The sequence below is a fragment of the Colossoma macropomum genome, unplaced genomic scaffold, assembly GCF_904425465.1.
Source record: "Colossoma macropomum unplaced genomic scaffold, Colossoma_macropomum, whole genome shotgun sequence".
Classification (NCBI taxonomy): domain Eukaryota; kingdom Metazoa; phylum Chordata; class Actinopteri; order Characiformes; family Serrasalmidae; genus Colossoma; species Colossoma macropomum.
Window position 1 is genome coordinate 23,691,706 of NW_023494792.1, and position 24,937 is coordinate 23,716,642.

The window sequence follows — 24,937 nt, forward strand, 5'->3', positions numbered from 1 at the left end:
TCACATCACCCCACCACATGACCCCTCATTTACGGCTATAATGAGAGGCTGCCTGCTGGACAATGACTTCTAGAGGACACATGAACAAAAATGGACATCGACGCAATGACAGCCAGGCAGAGGCGACCAGTTGACACCATACTGGAGTTCATTCCAATTAACACAAGGGGTTTTACCTTCAGATAATATGTTTATATACATTAAAAAAAAGAATACTCAAAAAAACTCAAAAATCAATGAAATTCAAAATTTTTATTTATTTTTGTTCGTCAACGTTTTTCCTCACAATGATGCCAGATATAAAGCTTTAAAATGTTCTTTTTTTGTTTCATGGTGGAATCTGCTACTTCAAAGCAATCGAGAGAGAGAGAGAGAGAGAGAGAGAGAGAGAGAGTAGAGAGAAAGAGGGAGAGACGCGAGCGAGCAAGAGAGAAGCACAACGTTTTTCAGTGTAGGAGCAGAGGCATTAGCATGCAGTGGGTGAGCAGTAAAGTCCATCAGTATCAGTGACAGGAGTGCTGGAAAGTGAGACACGTCTGCTCCTCTGATTCAACTCTCGCAAGAAAACTCAGAGCAACGACTCATTTTTTTTTTTCCTTTCCCACTCTTAAGAGTACAAACACAACTGAGCAGAAAAGCAGAAATGCAGCATGACATGGTTTCAACAACATTTCTGAATTTTATTACTTGTAATTCACTGTAAGGAGCTAATAAACACTGTTTCGTGGGAATGTCATGAAATGAGATGTAGTCAGGGGCTTGCAGTGGGAGAGGGGTAACTATTAGTGATAACCAAAATCATGTCACCCCATATGTCATGTCCAGCCTGAGCTGAAGCACTGGAACCAGAGAGAAAGAGCCTGTCAATATTATAGTCATTAAACTATTAAATCCCCATGTAGCTATCAATACTAACCTAAAATAACCAGCTCCTTTGAGTTTTTTAGTACAAAATACATTTACATCATTATTTTCTGCACATTCTTTTTGACTGGTGATGGTTTGCAAGATCTGAAAGCTTTGTACTGTACATAAGCACTGTAGTTTTTTCCTATTTTGCATGAACTCTAAGAGTCTGTATTTAGTGGTATGACACACAGGCACACACTGAGGGCTTCCCCACAGCCAGCGGTCCTGAGGGGAGGCATGACTGATTGACAGGTCCATTCAACCCAGGGCTAATTCAAATAAGCTAGTAGAGAGTAATCACTCACCCCCTCCCCAAAACAATAATAATAATAATAAAAAAAAATTTAAAAAGTAAATGTGGAATGAAAAAGAAACCCTAGAAGAAGACAAGGCAGCCACCGGCCAGAGGCAAATAGGCATGTGTGTGTGTGTGTAGTCTGTCTGGTGGCCGCCAAGTGTCTGTTTGCACCTCGGAGCTGCGGGCCCAGACTGAGCCTCACTTCAGCAAGGCTTTGATGGCTTCGCTCTCTGCTGCTTCAAACGCACTCAGCCCATCTGGTCCTTTCCTCTCCTTATCAGCCCCCTGTAGACACAGCATAAACACCACACTTACATTACCTGCAAGTTCTCAGATGGTCTACTGTGTACTAAAGGTAGACAATATGGCAATAATATCACAATACTTGAAGGTTGGGATACATAGATTGTGAATTTTGTTGGCCGATTTCTATTTCTTTACAGCCAAATTTACAGATGGACTTCTACTGACTGATTTTTATTAGCCTTTTTTGTAAGCCAAAACTCACACTGCATCATTAAATAACACATTACATTTACATTTATGGCATTTGGCAGACGCTCTTATCCAGAGCGTCTTACAATTATCATTTTACACAGGTAGGCGAGGGTAGTGTTAGGAGTCTTGCCCAAGGACTCTTATTGGTATAGTGTAGGGTGCTTACACAGGCAGGGATTGAACACCAGTCTACAGCGTAGAGGGCAGAGGTGTTACCCACTACACCGGGACAATAACACATGACGCAAACCAGCACATTTTCAGTATTTATTCTTAGCACAAGTTTCAACATAACATTATATGCTCTTAAATGTGTTAGTCTCACAAATTCTTTATCAAAAATCAGTTGCATATATAAAATAAATCAAAGAAAGCACTACATCAAAAGCAAGAGGCGACTGGCTATTTAGCACAAAAGGATTAGTTATTTAGCATAAAAGGATTCTAGTCCTAGAATTACAGACTGTAGTCCGTCTGTTTCTCTGCATACTTTATTAACCCCTTTCACCCTGTTCTTCAATGGTCAGGACCCCCACAGGACCACCACACAGCAGGTATTATTTGGGTGGTGGATCATTCTCAGCATTGCAGTGACAATGACGTTGCGGTGGTGTGTGAGTGTGTGTTGCACTGGTACTAGTGAAGCTGACAAAATGGAGAATGAGTGTTTATATACAAGGAGGTGTATATAATAAAGTGGCCAGTTGGTGCAGTTATAGAAATACCGACAATAGCCATGATTTAGTCAGAAAGACATGTTGCACTGTAATTTATCATATATCGTCATACTACCTAGCCCTATTGTATACATATGATTAAAATAAGAAAATGTTTGGCTCTCGGTGGGGCTCACAAACTAAGGCTGTGAAAAATGTGTAACCTTAAAAAAATAAAAAAATAAATAATCCTTCATTTCTTGATAAGGATTATTCAACCGTTCGAAAAAATAATGCAAGAAAGAAAGAAATAAAGAAAGTGGGAAGAGTAAAGTCCCAGCTTAGTACAGTCCAGGCTTATGGATTCTCCACAGCAGTATGGAGAAGCCTGAGATAGGTAAACAGGGCCTGACCTAGAGTGGTTCCAATCAAGACAGTTGGAAAGAAAGAGAAAGTGACACACATACACACACACGTGCACCTCCTCTGAGCTGTCTGTCCATTAAGTCTTCATTATGGTGTTACTGAGTGAGGGAGAGAGACCCTATGCATAATGTATGAATGGCCCGTGCCCTGGGGAGCATTTCTAAACACCACTCCCAAGGCACTCCATTGACCTGCTGTTGCTATTGGCAGGGATATTTCACACTGCCTTCTTAGGCATTCTTCTTTACAGATCAATACAGCACATTCACATAACCTTTACACCAGAATCAAAGGAGAATGATACCTCTTAAGAATATTACAAGAGTGCTCAAGACCAAATATTCTTACACTAGTGCAAATGAAGTTATTCTTCAGACTATGCAATGTAATGAAAATTAAACTAGATGTAACATCTGACCTCAAAATAAACATCAATTTTTCATTCAGACTCAGTGCCGTGCCCGTGGTATCAGTCCTACTGAAAGGCACTTCAAAATGCCACTCTGCACTCAAATAATACTGCTCTTTCAAAAGAAAATACAGCTAATACAGTATACATTCTACCTACTGTGGGCATATTCATCTATATCTCAAAGTTTCTGCACTGTCATCTGCAACATCGATGCAAATTCATAGCACGCTTTGAACCTTTCAGCATTTTGGGTGTTTGAGAAATGCAGATTTCATGCAGATTATGCAATCTTCCAATTATTATTGCCAGAAGTCCACAGTACTCAGAAGCACACTCTGTATTTTAATGAAGTTAAAACAGAGCCTACACGAAGGCCAGACAACTGTTAAGCTGTAACTTAACCGGGGGGAGTACAGGGCTGGGTTGCTCATTTGGAACCTAGACTAACTATCTTTACAACCATATTCTGTTCCTGCTTTACTTTTTAAAGGAAAGGCGCATACACAATACCTACAGCAGCAGGGATAGACAGATACAAAAATCTGCACTGCACTCAGCTAACGAATCTTGTGGCCAAAAATAAGTATTTAATTAAGAACTTAATTAAAATTACATCATGCTCCAGTGCCAAAAAGGTAGTGTTGCTTTGAAAAAGGAAATTATTATTTTTTTTTTACCTTGATTGTCTGCCCTGCTGATTTGGTCCATACTAGTATTATCTGATCTTGGTTATTTCATTAGGCACTGTTTAGTTACTGCGCCAGTAACCTCTGAGTGCATCAGTTTATTTAACGCCTTACTGTATAAAAAAACCTTATTTATTAACCTTATTGAATGATATTAGCAAACGTCCCCAAACAGAACAGTATCCATGATGCCAGGTGGATCAGCTCAGCAAGGAGGACCACCACAGTCACTACATCATCACATTAGTTATTACAGTGGTTACAATTAACTGACTTAATCTGATTTAATGTAACTAGTTCTGTGTCAGACCAAACAAGTTTGCTAGAAAGCAAAAAGAATGAAAAAAAAAAAAAATCTTCAAGGTAATTGGTCACTCAGGCCAAAGGTTCTGCATTTTTATGGGAAATACATTAAATGTGGTGGACAGAGGCACTGGTCTGCCCCGATCTTGTGGTATCCTACAGTATCGACTACAGGCTAGCACCATTTATTTAAATGTTGTTTTCTCAAGTGAACATAATTTTTCTGTTTTCTTTATGAAGAAAGCACAAAGGTGAATAATACAAACAAAATATTTTAAGTCTAAATATATTGGACCAGTCAGAGATGGTATTTTGGTACTGCCTATCTGCAGAAATGCTGGATTGGATATTGGAGGGAAAAACCCAATGAATCCAATCCTGTAACAAATCCATCCTGAAATATCACACTGTGATATGACGTTATCTGTGCATTTCTTCCTGTGTGGTAGTGGAGTAATTTTAGTAGTTTGAGCATGATGATTCTAGATGCGAATCTTGAGTGAAGCGCTTCAAGTAAAACAGCTCATTTTAAAACTTAGTAGTTCTTAAAAAAGAAAAATATTGCATTGATATATATATAATTTATATTACTTATTTTATTTATATATTATTTTCATATTATATATTGATATTAGATTACCAAGAAATACTGGTATTTGCCAGTTCTCAAAGTTTCTCATCAGTATCGGTATCAGAAAATAAAAGTGGTATTCTATATGATACCTACTACAACTATTTATGTGAGTCAATTATGCAAAACTATATGAGTAGAAATATGTCCTTTATTCTTTGTTACAAACAGTGCTTTTGTTTCTGGATTTTTTCACCAGAAAGAGAAGTGTCTGAGACAGTGCTTGATTTATTGCTATTTATGAACAAACAATGTTATTCACACAGAAACAAATGAGGTTTGGAAAAAAATAATTAACCACAGTTATTTTTCCCCTATTTCATTGTGTTATCAAAATAATTTACATGGACAGAATGCTAGAATATCAGCAAGATAAGGCCATTTGAAATGGAGGGAAAAAAAATGTTTTGTTTCTCATCCCTCGTCTGCTCTGTCCATCAGGGTCAGAAACAGCACTAAAGGCTAATGTGACCTTTGTCAGAACAAAAGTGCTACATAACTCTGTATGACCCATGTACAGCCACTATGTAGGTTTCTGTGTATAAGAGAAAGGAGGCAAATACAAACCCATTCATGCACTATGCTCTATTCAGTGTAGCTGCGGATGCTGCAGAATACGCTGTTAACAATAACAGCCTGCTTTAAAACCAAAAACACAAATGCACATGCACACACAACAGGTTTTGTTCTTTACCAGAATGTTCTCCACCAACCTCCGCTCTCACAAGCACAAACAGCCTATCCAATTAGCACTGACAGGCTCTGTGTATACGCTGCATACCAGCCACAAACCACAGATGTCCTAATGATCTTTATTTAAGTGTGTGCGTCTGTACCTTCTCTAGCAGAATCTTCACACAGGCAAGGTGACCCTCATAAGTGGCAGACAGCAGCGGAGTGATGCCATGTTTGTCTGGAGCCTAGAGAGAGATAGAGAGAAAGCGAGAAAGAGAGCTAAAAAGTTTACACAGACAGGTGTCGACAAGAATGCACCATTCACATCATCACTGAACAACTCCTTTACTTTCTTATCTCTTTCAGAAATTAGAGAGAGAGAGAGAGAGAGAGAGAGAGAGAGAGAGAGAGAGAGAGAGAGAAGCAGGGATCTGCTTTTATCAGCAGCGTATTCAATATATGCTTCCGGTTTCGTGTACTCCTTCAGAGAACAGGCTGAGGGGGGATAAGTTTTGGGTTGGCAGGTAAAGGTGTAACAATTACAATACAGTAGCAAAAAAATAAAAAATTAACATTTATAACAGTTTAGGAGCTAGGAGGGTGAAGGCTAGCACAGGCTTCCTCCAAGTCATGTGAAGCGCCACAGCATCTTTTTGAATTGCTGCTAAGGCAAGGTCATTGGACAGCCGAACGCGCTTAGAGGGACGCACCAGCCGCCAGTTCTGTTCCGTCAGCTAACAAACGCCTATGCTGGATATCATCCCATTGAGTGATGGGGGAGAGGGAGGGCCATCCCACCCACTCATTTTCTACAAACTCATCTCCATGAAAGATGGGAGACTATGTGAAATGCTCATAAATACAGAAAGCAGTGAGATGTAATCCACTATGACCTGTATTTAAAGGAAAGCAGCAGAATAATACACACTTATTCTGAAATTAATGCCTGCAACATTTGCCAAAAAAAGTTGAAACAGGGACAGTTTAAGAACAGGAACAAACTTTTTAAACAGGTGATTGCAATGATTTTAGGTATTTCATCCTCCTCAGTGCGTATCATGAAAAGATTCAGGGAAACTAGAGAGATCTCTGTGCATAAAGGGCAAGGCTGAAAACCAGAACCTGAGTGCCTATGACCTTTGATCCCTCAGACAGCACTTGATTTAAATCCAACATGCTTCTGTAAAGAATATCACCACATGGGCTTGGGAATACTTTGACAAACCGATGCCAATAAACACTGTTTGTGGCTGCCTCCACAAATGTAGACTGTACTAAGATATATTAGTATATATAGTGTATTAATGTACAGTGGACTTTTCTGGGCTGCCGACTTCTCTGGGCTCAAGCTCATCTCAAATGGACTAATGCATAGTTAAAATGTGTATTGCGAGCTATTGTGGTATGGGGGTAACATTAGTGGGTAACACCTGTGAAAGCACCACTGATGTTGAACATCTTTTGGAGCAACATGTGCTGGTTTTTAGATGCTGTCTTTTTCAGAGGCGTTTATGCTTATTTCGACATGACAACATCAAGAAAACACTATGCAAGTGTTACAACAGCATAACTGCATAATCAGAGAGTGTGGATGCTAGATCAGCCTTCCTGTCTCCTACTGAACAGGTGTAAGGCATTATGAAGTGCAAAAAACAACGAAAGCCCAATCCGGTTGCAAAGCTGAAGGCTGGCAAAAAATTCTGTTTTCAAAACTGGATCAGGTGGTGTCTTCAGCCCTCAAATGTAAGTGTTTTTAAAAGGAAAGGTGATATAATACAATAATACACATGCTCCTGTCCCAACTTTTTTGGTATGTATTGCAGGCATCATCTTTAGAATCAGCATATATTTACAAAAAAACAATGCTTATAAAGGTAAAACATTTTGTTTACTTTTAAATATAATACAGGTCAAACCAGATTTACACTGCTTTCTGTTTTTACTGGCATTTCACATACTATTCCAACCTTTTGGAATTGGGTTTGTAGTTCTAATAATACCAAAAGCTCAAAACCAAAGGTAAGCGGATTTTTAGCTACCAGCTTCACGATAAACCAAGCATGTTCATGTACTGTAAGTGGTAAACCAAGTGTCAAATGTGAATCAATAAATCTAACATCTGTATCTTTAAGGAAATACTTTGCCTATGAAGCAAAGGAAGAAGGAGAGTCAGATAGACACAGTGAAAGCATTATGCAAAGCATGTGATAAATAAATACATGGGAACAGAAACAGTATGTCCAATACGCTAACCATTTTTAAAAAGGAACAGAGAAGCTTTACCCACCCAGAGCATCTTCATCAAAGCCCAGTATATTTCTCCAAAATTGACCCATTTTGTCTGTTAAACTGGTTTCCATGGAAATGTAACTGAACTATATATACAGAGTGTATGATTTAAAAGCCTATTTGAACAATACAATATTATCATTTAATAACAATTGGCTAAATATATACTTTCAACTATCTGCTGCTTTGCAATTTGGCAGGAATTGGATTTATCAAGCAACTGCTCCCTCAACGGGAATGCAGTGCCAAACATTTCCTCCAAAAGAAGTCCTATAAACAGATAAACTCTGTTATAAGCAAATCTTATAGCTAATATTACAGAAAGAACCTAAAAGTCACTCATGCTACTTTTTATTTTCCCAGAATTTCCTGAGTGTGTATGTTTCTCTACAATTAACCAATATACATCAAACCACTCTGAACGACTTTATGACTGGATTATGCATACATTTTGAAAAATCAATGGAATTCCCCTTTAAAGATGAGATAATTATGAACTTGGCACAAAAAATATTCCTACACAAACAATTAACCAGTGCCAGCACTTCAAGTGATGAACAGTTAAACCAGTTGACTGGAGTGCATCTTTAAAGCTGTACTCAGTAAACAGAGTGCTGACTGTTATGACTACACTCTACTGAGGATCAGTTAATAAAACACTAGAGAACAGTCATTTGAATTTAGCTTTTTGCTCATTCTTAATGCTAATAAACAAAACTGTATTAAATTCTCTTCAAATTGTCAAGTTTGCATTAGCTTCTAAACTAGCATGCTTACTAAGTGCTTAAACTAACTATTCAGTGTTTCAAAATTTGCGTCTACTTTAGTTATTAAGCTATTAAAAGTTCTATTTTTTCCAAAATCTTTGTACATTTACAAAAACACCATCAGAACTGGCCTCTCGTGTCTCATTACTATGCTTATGTGAGCTTACATTGACGTCTGCTCCTTTAGACAACAGGAACTCCAGCATCTCGGCCTGGCCACAGTCAGCAGCGTAGTGCAGCGGCTTCCTACCACCCTCCAGTGTCCGATTCACATCCTCATCCTGAAACCCAAACACAAAATCAGTTTAACAGAGATTAACATGTCCCCTTACCATCCTGTGCCTGGTTGCACAAAACACCAAGTTTTTCCCATAAGTATGAACCTTAAGTGAGGGTTTTCACTTGCTTTTATCTGAGGGAAAATGCTGAGTGACTCAGTGACTGAAGTTTTGCTGCAGTAAAATTCCTTCACATGCATGACAACATTCTCTCACTCTCTGAACTTACGATTAGCTGGCTAACTAGCTAAATGCTGAAACTAACCCACTCTTCTGAAATCAGTTTTGATAACCTGTTGCTTCTGCAAAGACAAAAAAATTAACTGATTAGGTAAAACAGCAGCAAGAGCATCTTCCACTCGGTGGACACCCTCCAGAGGCTGTATCTCCCAATATGAGCTGGAAACTCCCCTGGAAACCTTAATAGAAACCTTAATAGAAACCTTAATAGACTCAATGTAAATTAATATACTGATTCGTGCGAGTTAATGTTCTGACTGGCTCTACCTTTGCCCATCATATCATGTCATGCAAAATCACTCTGGCTGGCTGTTTTGCATGTCAGTCAAACCATTTTCTGACAAAGGAGGCAGGTTTTAGCCAGAGCAAAGTGAAGCTTCTCACAGCCTAAAATAAAATCTCTCTTTTAACGAAGCTATGTTAAATTATTGCAAATATGCCAACAACCTTTTATTTTTCTGAAATAAATAAATAATAAATAAATACATTCATTGACTTCATGGCTGCTGCTGTGAAGGCTAGGTAGGCTTACAACTAACCAACACCCAGTCTAAGCATGCATTATTAGTGTAGAAATGAATATTTGTTCATATATTTCAAGTACATTTAACTTATTTTGAAGACATTTCCTTCAGCATGTAGCCCTACTTTCACTAAAACATGTGTGCAGTTTTGACAGGAGTCAAACCTATCAAAAACCGGTAATTACCAGCTAATGGTGTTGAGGTCAAGGTTGTCTTCCAACTCACTACCTTACACATTTAGTGGAATCTCCACTCTCTCAATATTTTTTTTACTTTCTAAGAACAAAGAACTCACGCATTTGCACTCTCCTCTTCAAACACCTCAAAAACAGAGCTTTATCTCCATCTTATCACCTTGGCCAACAATCTTTAGTGAGCGTTTTCCTTCCCTTAAATTATCCTACAGGAAATATCAGCTAAGGAACTTTATGCAATGCTTGAGAGATTATTTAGAGGAAATTCAATTAGTAAGGGAAAATTAATTAAATTCTCATTTAACTTAGAACAAAAACTTTTTTTAATTTACAAAAAAAAAGGGGAGACAAAATGAGTTAAGATGCAGCTTCAAGATATACTATAAACTACTGTACTATACACCAAGATTCAAGTTAAGTACAGTATCTGCAACAGTGTCTTCCTCTGACAAGGTGGAAGCACTGCTCTTATAAACAACAGTAAAAGACATGCAGATTTTCCTGGTTTTAGGTCTCTTCTGAGCTATGCAGAACCATTATGTCACGTCCTACCTGTACAGTAATGAATCAATGGATGCCAAGGCTGGACCGCAATATTTGACTATTCGGACATATTTTTGCTGGATAGGTATTCAGTTTTTAATTTTGGGATTCAGATCTTGAATTTTTTTTTTGGCTAAATATAGGCTATCAATGCAAACTGTGAGCACAGGAACGATCTGCGAGGAAAAGAGCTAGCCTGGAGATTCAAATTTTACAGTGGATCAAGCTGTAGATAAATCTTCATCACGAGTGTCAGACATGGATTTTCTGAACCCCCCTCCCCCCTGTAGCCCAAAAAAATTGGTATTCGGGACCGCCCTAGTGGATGCATAATTGCAAATTGATGAAGAGAAAGTGCCAGATAAAAGAAACAGAATTCCTGACAGATGGATAAGTACTACTGTTGAATCTTACATTACAGTTTATGGGCAACACAGGACAGTGAATGAAAAACCATATTCTAATCAGAGAGCCACACTGCCCACAGTTACATGACATAACTCTGGACTTTGGAACATGAAGTAACGTAGCAGCACACATGCATCGCAGCACTTAACGTGATGGCAGTACAGTGACTCTGTGAATGGTGAGAGAAGTCATGTTTGGCATATACGTCACAACTGTGTGAATGCAGGCTTTGACAAGTCCAGGCTTAACTTTACTACAGCCACAGCTAGCAAGTGGAAGCCTCTTTTTCCTCTGCAGCAACATGGTTTCAGCTGCCTTTCTGAAGACACAAATCACATCTAGAGAACCCCATAAAAGATGCAACAATGACACAAAAAAAGTTTTATAGTGACCATTCTGGAAGAACTGTGGAGGGGCATTTGAGACCTATGACTGCAGCTGTAGAGAAGCTAATGATAATCGCTATGGTGCTTGATCTAGGGCACAGGCACTCCTTTCTGATATTCACTATGCAAACAGAAAGTGTACAACAAAATTACAGCCCTGCTGGGTCCAGCAGAGCTGAGATCTACTAACAGCACTAATGGTCAAGTGATACAAAACAAAAAAAAAGATGAAGACTCCGCAGCACTGCTGTTTCTACTCGGTGGAGAGCATGGTACCTCTATGAAAGCAAACAACAGAGACGGGGTAACGAGACACCTTAAAAACTAGGAAACATTGATAGAGTCAAGTCAACAATAGAAGAAAAACTAGAAGTGCTAAAATTGTCCATTTCCAAGCTTTATTTAAAGTAGCACTATGCAAGAATGTTTTGTCAAAATTGAAAGAAGTAGCACTGTTACTGAGCAGCATTCAGAAAGGGGGGAAAAAACAAACAAACAAAAAAAAACACATAACACTAAAATATGGTGCGCTTGTACTGCTGCGTGTCACCCTGTAAGGCTGGAAATTATCATTTAAAATAAGAACTTAAGAGATGTTGAGTAGCAATTCTTGGAGTTTTCGGACCAAGTCATACATCTTTACATATTAATGTCACACACACAGGTTCAAAAAGAAGGCCTGACTCAATGTTTAGGTCTCAAATAAGAAATCAACATTATACTGATGAAGTTATGATGACAATAGTACATAATTCACTTATACCGTCTAAAGAAATGTCCTTCACCAAGTTTTGACTGAGTTCTCTTTGAATACCCTTTCAACTTCGCTCATAATCATCAGATTTATCTGCTTGTGGGGGTCCAAAGCACGACTGATGTGTAAAATGTTCTTCCACACTATTTTCACCAGAGATCTCCAGACCCCAACAATGAAAGAAACACGGCATTGCAACATACATTATTTTGTAAAGAAAATTTGTAAAAAAGATACATAACTGTGGTAAATGCCAATCTCCACATTTCCAAGTCAATGTACTGTCTCCTAAACCTCTATGGGGCTCTCTATGAATTATCAAGCAATCTCAAAAGATACCATTGAATTTCACCATGGGGGTCACAAATCATGACAAAAAAAGTTACATAGGTCTATCCTGACATATCTTTGAGAAGGATTATTCCATGAAATCCCCACTCCTGTAAACTCCTGCAATTATTATAAGCTGAACAGAGTGGCTGCTCTGAAAGCGCAAACACACCAACTTGTAGGTGAAAGTCCGTAACCAGCACAGGCGGCTGCAGCAGCTGTGTGGCAGCTTAGCCACAAAGCTGCACTACTTTAGAAACATTATGTGACTATAAGCTCTCACGCTAGAAAGTGTCCCCGTTTAGAGTTGGCTTGTCAGAAAAGATCAACATCTAATTATTATTCAGTTATCTCACAGTAGGATGTAGTTTTGCCCATTAGCATTACTCAGTTTATAAAGTTGCTAAAAAGCTACACTCTAAAAACAAATGTGTTAAAAAACAACACATTCTTTCTCCAAGTAGACACCTCAGTGTGTTAAGTTGGAGACAACATTTTCTGAGTTACTTTTAACGCAAAATGTGCTGAAATATTTCTGTGCCTGTTACAGATGACACGTTTTGTGTTACTTTTAACACAGAATAAAGAATGTGTTAAATCAGAAAACAATACGACACAAAGTGTTAAAATGAGTCACAAGTAAGTGTGTTATGTAACATCACTTTTCTAGAATGTGTCAGATGTTTGAAGAGCCCCACAGGACGCAAAACCCAATTCAATTCTAAATAAAGCCATAACATTTCATTTCTTTATGGTCAGCAATGGCACATCCTTCCCTCCATTTGGTGGTCACTGTTTGTGATTATGTCAGTAACAAACTGCCGTGGAACATAGTAGCAGCAGCAGATGTAGCTTTAAACATCTGAATGGACGATTTTCTGCATTTGAATGTACACTTTGGATTCAACAAGTATTTGAATGTCAAATTTTATTTTGACAGCCCTACTTAGTCTTAATTAGGTGGCAAAATGTCATAGAATATACAAATATACAAAAGAAATATATTTCATTTATTTATTCATTTTCATTTTTTTATTTAGTAAACAAACCATCTTTAAGAAGAATGTGTTTGCGTTCAATATGATACTTCTATCAGTAATGAAAAATATGATTTAATTTTTAGCATTGCCTATAGACCACACATAGCAAACTGGATAACTGTTTAACCATTGTAAGTATTTGTAATGCCTTCAACATTCATACCCTTGCCACATCATTTAAGCATTTTCTCATTCTCTCTAATACCCATACCACAAACTTACACAGAAAAGCACAAAACTCACACATGAACAACCACAGACACTTTCTCTGCCTCACCAACACAGCTAACTTTGCCTGCCACGATAAACTTAAAGTGCACTGCTGTTAGTCAAGCCCTACTTCTGGAATCTTCAAATACATTTACATTTATGGCATTTGCTCAAGGCTCTTGTCCAGAGCAACTTAATCATGCTACAGCAGTAGGTGAATGCAGCATTAAGAATCAAGAACAACAGTATGGTGTTCTTACCCAGGTGTTAAGTCTACTAAAGTCCAAACTCTAGGCTCTACGAAAGTGTTTTGATACCTCATACTGATTCACCAAGCTGACAAATTTTTTAATATACAGTACTGTGCAAAAATCGAGGACCAGTCAGCATCAGGAAAAAAGGCAGAAAACTTTTTTCTTAACAGAAAATGACATGCAAGCCTTGACAACTAAATAAAATATCAATGTTTTCAGTATTTAGTATGTTCATTCTTTGCCCCTCATACAGCTTCCATTCTTTTAGCAAAACTTACTTTCAGCTGACAACATGCAAGCTCTGCTCCTTTGGCGAGGCTACGATGAGTGCACACTGACTGCAAGGTGCCCCTATACAGTCTGAGGGCAAAAGGCAGGGGCTCACGCCACCCTTCTGTTTGACAAGTGTGTGCATGTCTCATTTTTGGGAGGGTTTACACTTCTACACTTCTATTCTTTTGGGAAGACTTGCTTTCAGTTTTTCAAAGAAATTGACAGGGATATTTTTCTTTATTTTCTCACAGTGGAAGGACAGACAGAAATAGCTGTGATTTTTTCAGATCTGAAGCAAGAATTGAGCTTGATTTTTCTCCTCTCTCTCTCAAAGATGAAAGCTTTAAGTGCTGTTTATCTGACAGTGACAGTTTGGTGGTCTACCCATGGTTGTTGAGAGTCACATTATCTTGTATATTTAAATAATTCTGAGAACTCCAGTTTGGGAAATTCCTGTTTTTTCACTTATTTTCCTTTGACTTTCCTTTGCATAAAAAATGATCTTACTGCCAATTTCCTCAGAAATCTTTTGAAAAATGAATAATGGCCATTTTGTCTGGTATTTTAATGAATGAATGCTGGTCTTTGACTTTTACACAGCACTGCATTGCACACATTGTATCTACCTATATATCTATATGTATATATCTACACTCACCCTCATATATACTGACATATTTACATATCTACACACACACACACACACACACACACATATATACACACACACACATATATATATCGTTGTTGTCGGAAGAAACCTTGTATCTCCAAAATGGTAACTTTACAGAAGAAGGAAAAAACCCACTTTACTTTTAATGTAAGTCAAAGGAACCAGACTTTTTTCCAAGTCATTTTGGGTCATTCCTTTTGGTCCATTCTTCGCAAAATTTACAATGTAAAGAGCAACAGACCTTTTTAAATTATGTCAAAAAATGAAAAACAACAAAAATAGAAAACACACACACACACACACACATATATATATATATATATATATATATATATATATTAGGGGTGGGAATCTTTAGGCACCTCACGATTCAATTACGATTCAGAGGCTGCGATGCGATTATAAAACGATTATCGATGCATTTTTTTTTCTAGACAGCATTTCTATTTTCTTACTGTCTGAAGACTTGGTACTTTTAGTATTTGTAATGATCCATAATGAATTTACCTCCAATATCTTTTATTAAAACATCAAATGGAAGTGATGAGGCAAGTGAACTGGAAGGCTCTCATTCACTGCTCTTGTTTGGAGCACATGAGAAGCTGCTGCCACTCATCTGCGATAAAATGCGCAGTTACAGTGACATAAGATCCAGTGGTAGTGGATGTCCACGCAGCACGTTACAGCCGTCCTACCCGTTTTCTTTAGTGATTTTATAACTTCGGTTTTGGTCTCGCGGTAGAGAGTTGGGGGATCGCTGTGTCAAAATATCTTCTAGACACGACGTGTGCAACATAGCGCGAAAGCCCTGTTTCGCAACGACTGAGAACTGGCGTGCAGACTGCAGGTCACATAGCAACAATGCATTATTCGCATTCATAAGCAGCGCAGTTGGTATCCTGGTAAGTTAAATCTGCAATGAAAGACTGTCAAACACTAAAAGGTTGTGAAGATGAAGTCACTTCTCTCTCGAATTTTCCCGTTCCACCTTAAATGGTGCCGCATTTACATGAATGGCTGCTTTTATCATTTGGGTTGTGACTCCTGACCTAACCTGGCTTTAAATGCAGAGGGAGCCGGTCGGATTTTTTGCTCATCCAGTTGTGTTTTCGTTATGCGCACTTTACAGACTGTCCGGGCGCTGCACTTACCTACTTCCAAGTTCCGCCCTTTGCGTTCCATCAACATTACATTATAAATGAAATATTTAGAAAATTCTTGACATTTGTGAATCGATTCAGAATCGTTTACGTCCACATCGCGATGCATCTAAGAAACGATTTTTTCCCACACCCCTAATATATATATATATATATATATACACATATATATATACTATATATATACACACACACACACACATACATCTCAGAATACTGAATATTAACTGAAATTAATGAACTGAGAGTGCATAAACATCTCATTAAGATATACTGTCATCAAAAAAAAATGAACATTTGTACTATATTCATTCCACTAATACTGCCTCTGTAAATACTGCAGTAATGTATTCCATATGAACCTATGTGGCAGCAGGAGGACAGATAAACAGACAATAAATAATTCTTTTCAAAATAAATTTTTATTTTGAGATTGCAAGTTGAAAAAATGCAATTTTCAATCATAGGAGCTGCAGTTTTAATTACATTCTACATACCTGCAGTTGTCTTAATAAGTTTTAAGTGGAGAAATTTAATCTGATAATACAGGGCATGTGAACTAAGCCTCAGGCCTGAAAAAATGTATGTGCTGGTCTTCCTGGTAAAAAGAGCCAGGAGCTTAATTCAAGGAAAATAATTGAAAATCAATTATAAGAAAAATCACAATTAGCTATTTTACACAAACCATTCAGCCTTACACATGCACCAAGATGTGCTTCTGAAAATATGACGGAATTTCCCATAGCATTAAAGTAGACTTTTTATTCATATATTATTAAGTGCCCATTCATATATTATTATGTGCCCATATCCTACTTTTTTTCATATTTTATTTTTCCCTTGAGGTCCACTTATAACAAATGTGTGGTTTTATGTATCAAAACTGGCCACAATTCGTTCTTACATGACCATTTTCCAACCTTTCATTACATGTTAGAATTGGACAGGCAACTGTTGTTACGGTACCTTTAAACCTTATGTAAGATAAATGGCGTCTGTTCTGACTGTCCTGTATTGTGCCTCATTCAAAAGGCACTCACAGATGAAACACTCCTTATAACTTCAATATAAATGGGTGGGGCTAAACTGCTGTAGGCTAAATAGGTGGATAAATGTAAATGAGTTTTTTCTTGTGACATAACAGAAATAGTGAATTCAAAGCAGGCTGATTTTTAAGTTTAGGTATTATCATATGCACTGTATGGACTGGGTAGTAACTTAATGTTTACATGTTAGTTCAAACTTCTTTGTCTAGAAAATGCAAGGGAAATTTGTTTTCCTATGATATGGGCCTTTTTAACAATACTAAATGATACCCTCATGCAATTCATAACTGATCATCACCCTGAGAATGTGCTCAGCTGTGCTTCAGTAAGACTCTGTGATGAATATAGCTACTACAGCAATTCTGCGCTGGCCACTAACACATGTTTGTGCTTGTCTGAGCTCCAATGCTGTCAAATAGTTTTCCCCTTGTGGCCCCATGACGTACACAGAAGGTGCATGTGACTTGGACCAATCCAGCAAGCAGCCAGGTAAAAAAGCACACACCAAGCTTTTCTTCATTTATTTATTGGTCAGACAAATGTTTTGTACGGCAGCATATTCTGGACTTTTTTCAAATTCGAGTGCAAATTTGAAAATTCTAATTAAAATGTATAATTACAACTGCATTTCCTTTGTGAGTATACATTATTCAAGTCATAATTTGAATTTAAAATGCAAAATGTGCATCTGCATTTGCATAGAATAGCTTGAGGTTAACATGAAAAGCAAAGTGCTTTTGACATTGTATTCTCATTGTCTTAAGATTCTGCCACTGACGTTAAAACAGAATAACAATCCCCGATTTGCAACTGCATTTCCTCATTGTTGCGATTCAGCTCTGCCAAAAATAAAATGTATTTGCAAACCTGTTTGCAACTGCATTTTCACGAGCACTTCTGTCAATCATACGCTGTGGGTGGGATGTCTGGAGGGACTTTTTAGTGCAAGACATGTTTTAAGAGGAAGTGACAAAATAGTCTAAACGCTGGCAGTTCCATGACGTTAGCAACCACTGCTAGTGACATTTTAACACTTGCCGACCAGGTCAATGAGAATTCTGTCCAAAGCCATTCCCTGTTGTCTCATGTGGAAGTGATTCTTGACTGACTAGAAGAGCTTGAGGCTGTACAAGGACCAATGTTAATGACATTGTGACCGGCTTTGGGCAGAGGCTCACAGGACTGTCAGAGGACCTGTACAGCCAAAGATGGACATTCCTTATTAGGAGATGCTGGGTTAGCCCAGTATTTACCCACCCCGGCTCCTGAAGGAGCACTTCACACGTTAAAGTTCTCAGCGCTACCAACATGCCTGATTTAATGAATTAGGACTGGGTTTCCTGAAAGCATCTTAGCACAAAGACTATTCTTAAATGGTAGTGTGAGCATCACAGTGAACACTTTCTTTACCAGTACTGTTAAGATGATCTCAACAATGAGAATGTTGGAATACCAAGTCCAGCTCGTTCATAACCACTGACTATTTGTAGCATATTAAAGCAGGGAAAGCATTAATGTGCAGGGCATTGTTTCTCCAGCAGTTCTGCAAGCCTCCGATCACAAAGGCGGTCACGATGTCACTAACATTGGTGTTTGTTACAGCCACGAGCTCTCAGTTGGTCAAGAATCACTACCATACCAAACAACAGCTCGTTAACAAACAGTGACTATTTTTAATTGGCGCTTTGAGTCAAGAATGATCAGTCAAGAATACTTTGGACAGAATTCTCCACGATCTGGTCAGCTAGTGTGTTAAAATGTCACTAGCACTGGTTGCTATTGCTCCATTCCTATTTTCCACCAAAGGTTAGACTTTTTTTGTCACTTACTCTTAAAAAAACGCCCCGTACTGAAAAGTTCTTCCCGACGTCCCACCCACAGCGTTTGATTGACAGGAGTGCTTGCTAACAGTGAAAATGCAAATGCATACACTTTTGTATTTTGTATTTTTGGCAGAGCTAGAGTGCGACAATGAGGAAATGCAATTGCAATTTGGGGATTATTATTCCATTTTTAGTAGATCAGAGCGACACCATTAAGACAATGAAAAATGAAATGTCAAAAAGACTTTGCTTTTTAATTTAACTTTTTCTAGTCATTATGCCCAGCAGTGCAAACACAAATACACATTTTGCATTTGGATTTGCATTATGTATCAAACAATGCACACTCTTTTGGGAAATGCAATTGCAAATGCACATTTTAATTAGCATTTTCCATTTTGCATTTGAGTTTGAAAAAAAGAACTGTTGCAGTTGTGAAAACAAACAGCAGAGTGGGAGAAAGGGTTAAAAAAAAAGTGAAAAATGAAAAATCTGGAGAGTTGGCACATACAGAGACAAGTCTGTACACCTAAATTTAGTCTCTCAGTAACCACAGCTCTGATGGCCAGCCTGAGAAAGCAATGTGCCTGCACAGAAGAGAGTGCTGCATAACAGAACATTTTGTGTATGTGTTGCAGTGCAGTGTTGGTGTATATTACATGAGTCTGTGAGGTGTCACTGCAACACAGGATCTGGTGTTGACGGATGAGGTTCAGATGTGTGTGTATTGGCTGTTGTCATCTATCATCAGAATGATTAAGTTAATAGCAACACAGAAATGCAACATGCATGCCACAAAATCAGCAAAGCCGAAACATTATACACAAGCAGAAGTGCATGAATCACACCCACAAATAGTAGCTTTAAAGTCAACTTAATATCAGAACTGACCTTTGCTCCCTTGTCAGCTCAAGTCTCTGGTTATACTAAGCACAATTCATCATACCATTTATAGTAACTAAAGTCATCGTTTAAAACACACAAAAAAAATTAAACCTGAATAAAATGTTGTTAAATATTAAATGTTATTCTAATGCCCAATGAACTACTAAAATGGCATATCAGTTTCCCTAAACCTTGACACTCATTACAAATGTGAAGATCTATGAATATGCACGATTAGATTATGAAAATTGTAAGCGTCCCCTTTCCAAACCCTACCCCCCGCTCAGATTTGAGAATGAAAATGCATTGCGATTACTAATTCACACTGACCTTAAGCATACCAGCATACAAATTTGACATCTACTAGACTGTGCACTTAAAGTGAAGAGAAGATAAGCAGGAAAATCAGCTGTGAGAGAAAGGATTCTTGGTCTCTGCATATATGGTTCTTAAAAAGTGATCTTTATCTAGGTCAAAAAAAATAAAGTCAAACAACACATTTGGCTGTTTTTCAAATCTTTACTAAACAAAACGTTTTAAAACAATCAATGTTAATGATTATTTAACCATTTTTACATATTACTTCAAACTGTGAAAACTTCTACGACAATAAGCTCTTAAAAAGAGGGTAAGTGGAGTTGGGTGTTCTAATAAGTTGAGGTTTCAATACTTGTGAGAAACAAACAATGAGAGTTTTGCTCTTGGGAGGTTACCACAGAGGAAACCACTGCTGTCTAAAAAAAAGCGCTGTTGACCATTTCAAGCTTGCTAAAGCTGAGTTAGTATTTAGGAACCAATAGTGTTTTCTCAAATGTAGCTGTCAGAGCTCATAACATCTGAAGAATTAGGGTGTAAAGGAAAAGTATAATATCAGCAGAACTGCTAGAGTGCTAGCTCTCAGTGAAATGCTTGTGTTTTGTTTTTGTAGTTCAAAAGTTATTTGGTCATCACATCACAAGTGGTTTACCTGTGCTGATATGATACATCGCGGGTTCTTTCTCCTTACTAGGGATGCAAAAGTACATGGTTTATACGAGCTGGAGAAGTGAGTAGGAACTAAAAACAAATAATCTCTCAGCTCCAACATGACAATGGCAAGCACTAGGGAGGCAGAGCAGCACCCAAAAATTCAAAACCTTTGTTTTTTACAGAAGGTCCACACACCACCGTAGAAACTATGCGTCGACATGCAGCAGTGCTTGGTGTCTCCGGCAGCCAGTCTTTTAGGTAAACAGACAAATTTTAATTTGTTTTCAGCTAACGTTACTATTCCAGCCCTTTTCAGCTCATGTATCTCAGCTCAAAAACAGCCAGTTTGTGGAAAGGGTGGTAAGTGATGCTGAACACGATTTCATTCAGTGTATACAAGTAGAGTGAACTTGAACCTGGCTATTATCGGCTCTCTCTGTCAGCATTCTACAACAGCTGTCTGCTACGTGACGCTACACAATGCAGCGTGTCTGATATGCGGCGGCCTTACAATGTCCCCTCCCGCACACATTTCAGCAGCAAGAAGTTCCCAAACTCTATGAAACATCACAGAGAGAGACTGAAAAAGAATTGATACAGACAACCTATCTCTCTTTAATTATTTAAAATAGACAACCTACAGGTTTCAAAAATAAGAAGCACTTCTAATTGTTATGTTTTTCTGCTTCTTGATTTCATGCAGTAGAGACAGAAACCAGGCCCAGTCAGTCATGCTGCCATTTTTCTGAATGGAAAGATTTATTTGTCTATTAGCAAAATAAAGAGTTCATAGCTGACAGGGTGATGTGTTTTAATTTTTTCCTTAAATAAAAAGATACTAAAACTGTACCGTTGACATGGTTCAAAAAACGTGATGCCTAACAAACCTTGGGTCCACATTACCGTTGCATCCCTACTCCTCACTATAGTCTACTAGAAAATTTGCCAACTTGAGATAATACTGAATACAACTGTCAAGAAAAGGCTTGACTTTCAGAAATAGAACCTGCCTCTTTGGGAGTGGTTATATGATTTGCTACTGGGTGTATCTAAAGGTGCTGCTCTGATGCCCAGTGTAGTATTACAGGCTGTAAGTTGCTACAAGTTATAGTGTCAAATGGAAACCAAAGGTAGGACCTGCATCATCAGGCATATTTCCTGCAGCACTCCCTGATCACTGACTCTTATCAGAGTGTCACCCTCTGCTTCACACTGTCTCTCCGCTTTACTTATTGACTCATTTCTGTACATGAGATTACACTCTCAATTTACTATTTGTCTTCTCTCTTCTCCTCTTTAAAAGTCTTCATCATATCTGAATGCAACTTAAATACCAAAAAAGCTTAAAGTTATCTAAAAACGTTAACATACTTCTTATCAGCAAAAGTGTTTTGACATAAATGCATTGAGCAGAAAATTTAAGGTTTCTTTACAGTGGTGGTGACAGGAACCAGGGATCACAAGATCTACAAAACAAATACGGCCATTTTATTTACTATCCAAAACCACCACAGAACCTACATGTGACTAGGTTTTTATATACAATGTTGATTGATGGTAAAATAGTGGTAAATCTTAAAATATATTTTCTTTGGGCATTTTTCACCTCACTAACATTGCCCTGCATGTTTTAGGCTAAAACTTTATCTCAAACTATCACAAAACAAAGTCTCAGAAATCGGACAGATAGTTCAGTTTACATCTTTATGTGAGGGAGCTTATAGTGGCAGTAAGCTCTTCAGATGTCTGGTCCCCATCACCCCCACTGTGATTCTGACTCCAAGTTTCGAGTTTGTTTACATGTCATGCAGAAGTACTAAAAAGAAAAAAGCTGTGGAATTCCCCTTTAAACACCTCATGGTGTGATGATGAAATCTCACACTTCTGTAATAAGTCTCAAATAAAAGTGATACAAATATCAAAACCATATGTACGTTTTGTTATTAATAAAATCTACACACTTTAAGAGTTGGCACCCTGATCTAATCTCAATTTACAGAGTAAACTGTACTTGATGAAAAAATAAGAAACACAGCAATCAAAGCACATTTGACACAGCACACTTCTTGGTATTTCTTCAGGTGATTAACGCAGGAGCTCTTTACATTCCTGTGTGATTCATATGAAGCCGATGTGTGGTACAGAGTACGTAGCACAGAAGGCCTGCTAACGGCTTACATACAAAATACCGACAGCTGAAATGGTTGGTTTGTAATCACGGAGAGACATTAGGCGATTTAAACCGAGTTTCTGCCTCAGTAATGTTACACCAGCCACAGTAGATTTAATGGAGCTCACAGTGCTGTGCTGCGCCCCACGCCCACTCCTCCTCTATCCAGAACCATCCGCACTAAGCTAGCTAGCGAGCCACCATCCTGACAGCTAACGACGTTTTTCCAAACTGCTACCATTTTGATAATAACACCGAATACCACACAGTTACAAACACTTCACGTCCTTCACTGTATTGCTAGAGCTGCTGCTGCAACGCAGCGCCGAATATCATCGTCTTAATTTTGAACAGCAACACAGATACATGAGCTGGACATAAGTTAGCCAAATTCCTGTCAACCGACATGGACACCGGTGTTTCACAGCTAACCTAGCCAGATACAGCAATCCACACGGTAGCTGTACAATAACATATTTAAATTGGCCAAACTAACATCCAACCAAATCATGACCGTTACTCAAGATGTAACTAGAGGGAATCTAGTTTTTAAGTTTGCCAGCCCGGTAGAAGCAACAAGCGGTTAGTATTCGCTAGATTAACCGAGCAATAGCACAATGAGGCCTGACACTCACACTACAAGACAGCGAACCTAAATCCAGAGGTCGATCATGTTTCTTATAACCATTTCCCATACTGTTTTCAGTGTAGTTAAGCTACAATACCACGATCTACAATTATCTCCAATTCAACTTCGTAAACTCCATTCTGCTCGCTAACGTAGGTAGGGTTAACAAGTTAGCTGTTAGCTAATGTCAGCAGGGCTCACACAATTAATACTTATTTTCAACAAAATCAAGTTTACCAATAGCTAAAAATTATTATATTACTGACACAGTGTCGATATCTAAATAACATCAACTGTATGTCTCGCAGTATTTAAACCATTCAGCTTTATTACACACATAACGTTATAGCTCAAACTAGCCACTGGTTACAGTCAGTTTTGCGATGACAAGTTGTTCACAGTTAAGTTGCCCAAAACTCTTAGTCGATAATGTACAACGCATACAAGAGCTTACCTTTTTCAGTACAGCCTTCACCTCGTCCAAATCGCCATTTTTCAAAGCCCACATCAGTTCCTTGTCCCCCATTTTCTTTACTCTGTTGTTTTTTTCAGCAACAGAGAACCTAAAATTGAGAAGTCGAGTTGACGGTTAGCTACAGCTAGCAGGTAGTTGGCTAACTTAAGACATTTCAAAACCTTGAGGGCTTTTATCTCAAAATACTGTAAACTCTGTTCTTGTGTGTTTTTAAATGTGCGGTTTCAAACGGTTAGGGACAAACTGAACAAGTAAACGGGTCACTTACTGTTAAAAGGTGTAATGTGTTATTTGAAACAAAGTTTCAAAGACGGGAGGGAGAAGGGATCCGCCTTAGCCCAGTGAAAGAAGCAGCTACCGAGGCTTCCTGTGTTGCAATTCACTGGTTTCAAATTAAAAGTTTGCACAGACGCCGCAGAACTTGCATTACGAGAAAAGAATTTACAGTTTAGGAAGGGAAATAATAATAATAATAATAATAATAATAATAATAATAATAATAATAATAACAAGTGTTTTTATTCTTATTATTTACTTATTCTATTGCCATTGTTGTAAATGCTGTTATGCTGTTGTTGGCACAAGTGGGACTTTTATACACACAAATGTGTATGTGTATACAATTTATATATATATATATATATATATATATATATATATATACATACATATATATATATATATATATACATATATATATATATATATATATATATACATATATATATATATATATGTATATATATATATATATATATATATAGGAAGCTTCTTGGAATGAATAGAATGCTATTTTATTTGGTACTAGTGCACACTTATGACATGTAGCTTTTATGCTTTGGTACTTTGGATACATAATGGTCTCCCGCTTGCCTGTCTCCTGCTTATGGTAAACATTAACAAACACTGAATAACGTGGTAGTCAGTGTAAACACATGCTATTTTTACAGTAACACATTAAAGCTAAACAGCGACACTACGCTTACAGTCACAGGCAGGCATGTGTGGCTCATGTTAGAATGCAAATAACCTGGCGACTAAGCATAGCTCAGAGTAACCACATTTTAATTAATTAATTGAGAAATAACATGCTGTTTAGATTTACTTGGAAATGTGTCCTCATG

General features: G+C 37.9%; 1 protein-coding gene across 1 annotated transcript; it reads right to left on the minus strand.

Moving 5' to 3' along the window:
* Window positions 1-242: 242 nt before the first annotated feature.
* Window positions 243-24,191, minus strand: mtpn (myotrophin). Its single transcript, XM_036576630.1, has 5 exons — window positions 24,082-24,191; window positions 23,793-23,901; window positions 8,718-8,831; window positions 5,656-5,739; window positions 243-1,492 (listed from the first exon to the last, which is right to left on the minus strand). The coding sequence occupies exons 2-5, from the start codon at window positions 23,862-23,864 to the stop codon at window positions 1,406-1,408; spliced, it is 357 nt and encodes a 118-aa protein (XP_036432523.1). The 5' UTR covers window positions 23,865-23,901; window positions 24,082-24,191; the 3' UTR covers window positions 243-1,405.
* Window positions 24,192-24,937: the final 746 nt, after the last annotated feature.

Excerpts from the sequence above, each read along its gene's own strand:
- mtpn (XM_036576630.1), bottom strand. The coding sequence starts at position 23,864 with ATGGGGGACAAGGAACTGATGTGGGCTTTGAAAAATGGCGATTTGGAC. Across the intron at positions 8,832-23,792 it reads TGAAGGCTGTACTGAAAAAG|GATGAGGATGTGAATCGGAC; the intron begins GTAAGCTCTTGT and ends TTTGGGTTTCAG. Across the intron at positions 1,493-5,655 it reads TGAAGATTCTGCTAGAGAAG|GGGGCTGATAAGGAGAGGAA; the intron begins GTACAGACGCAC and ends CTGTGTCTACAG.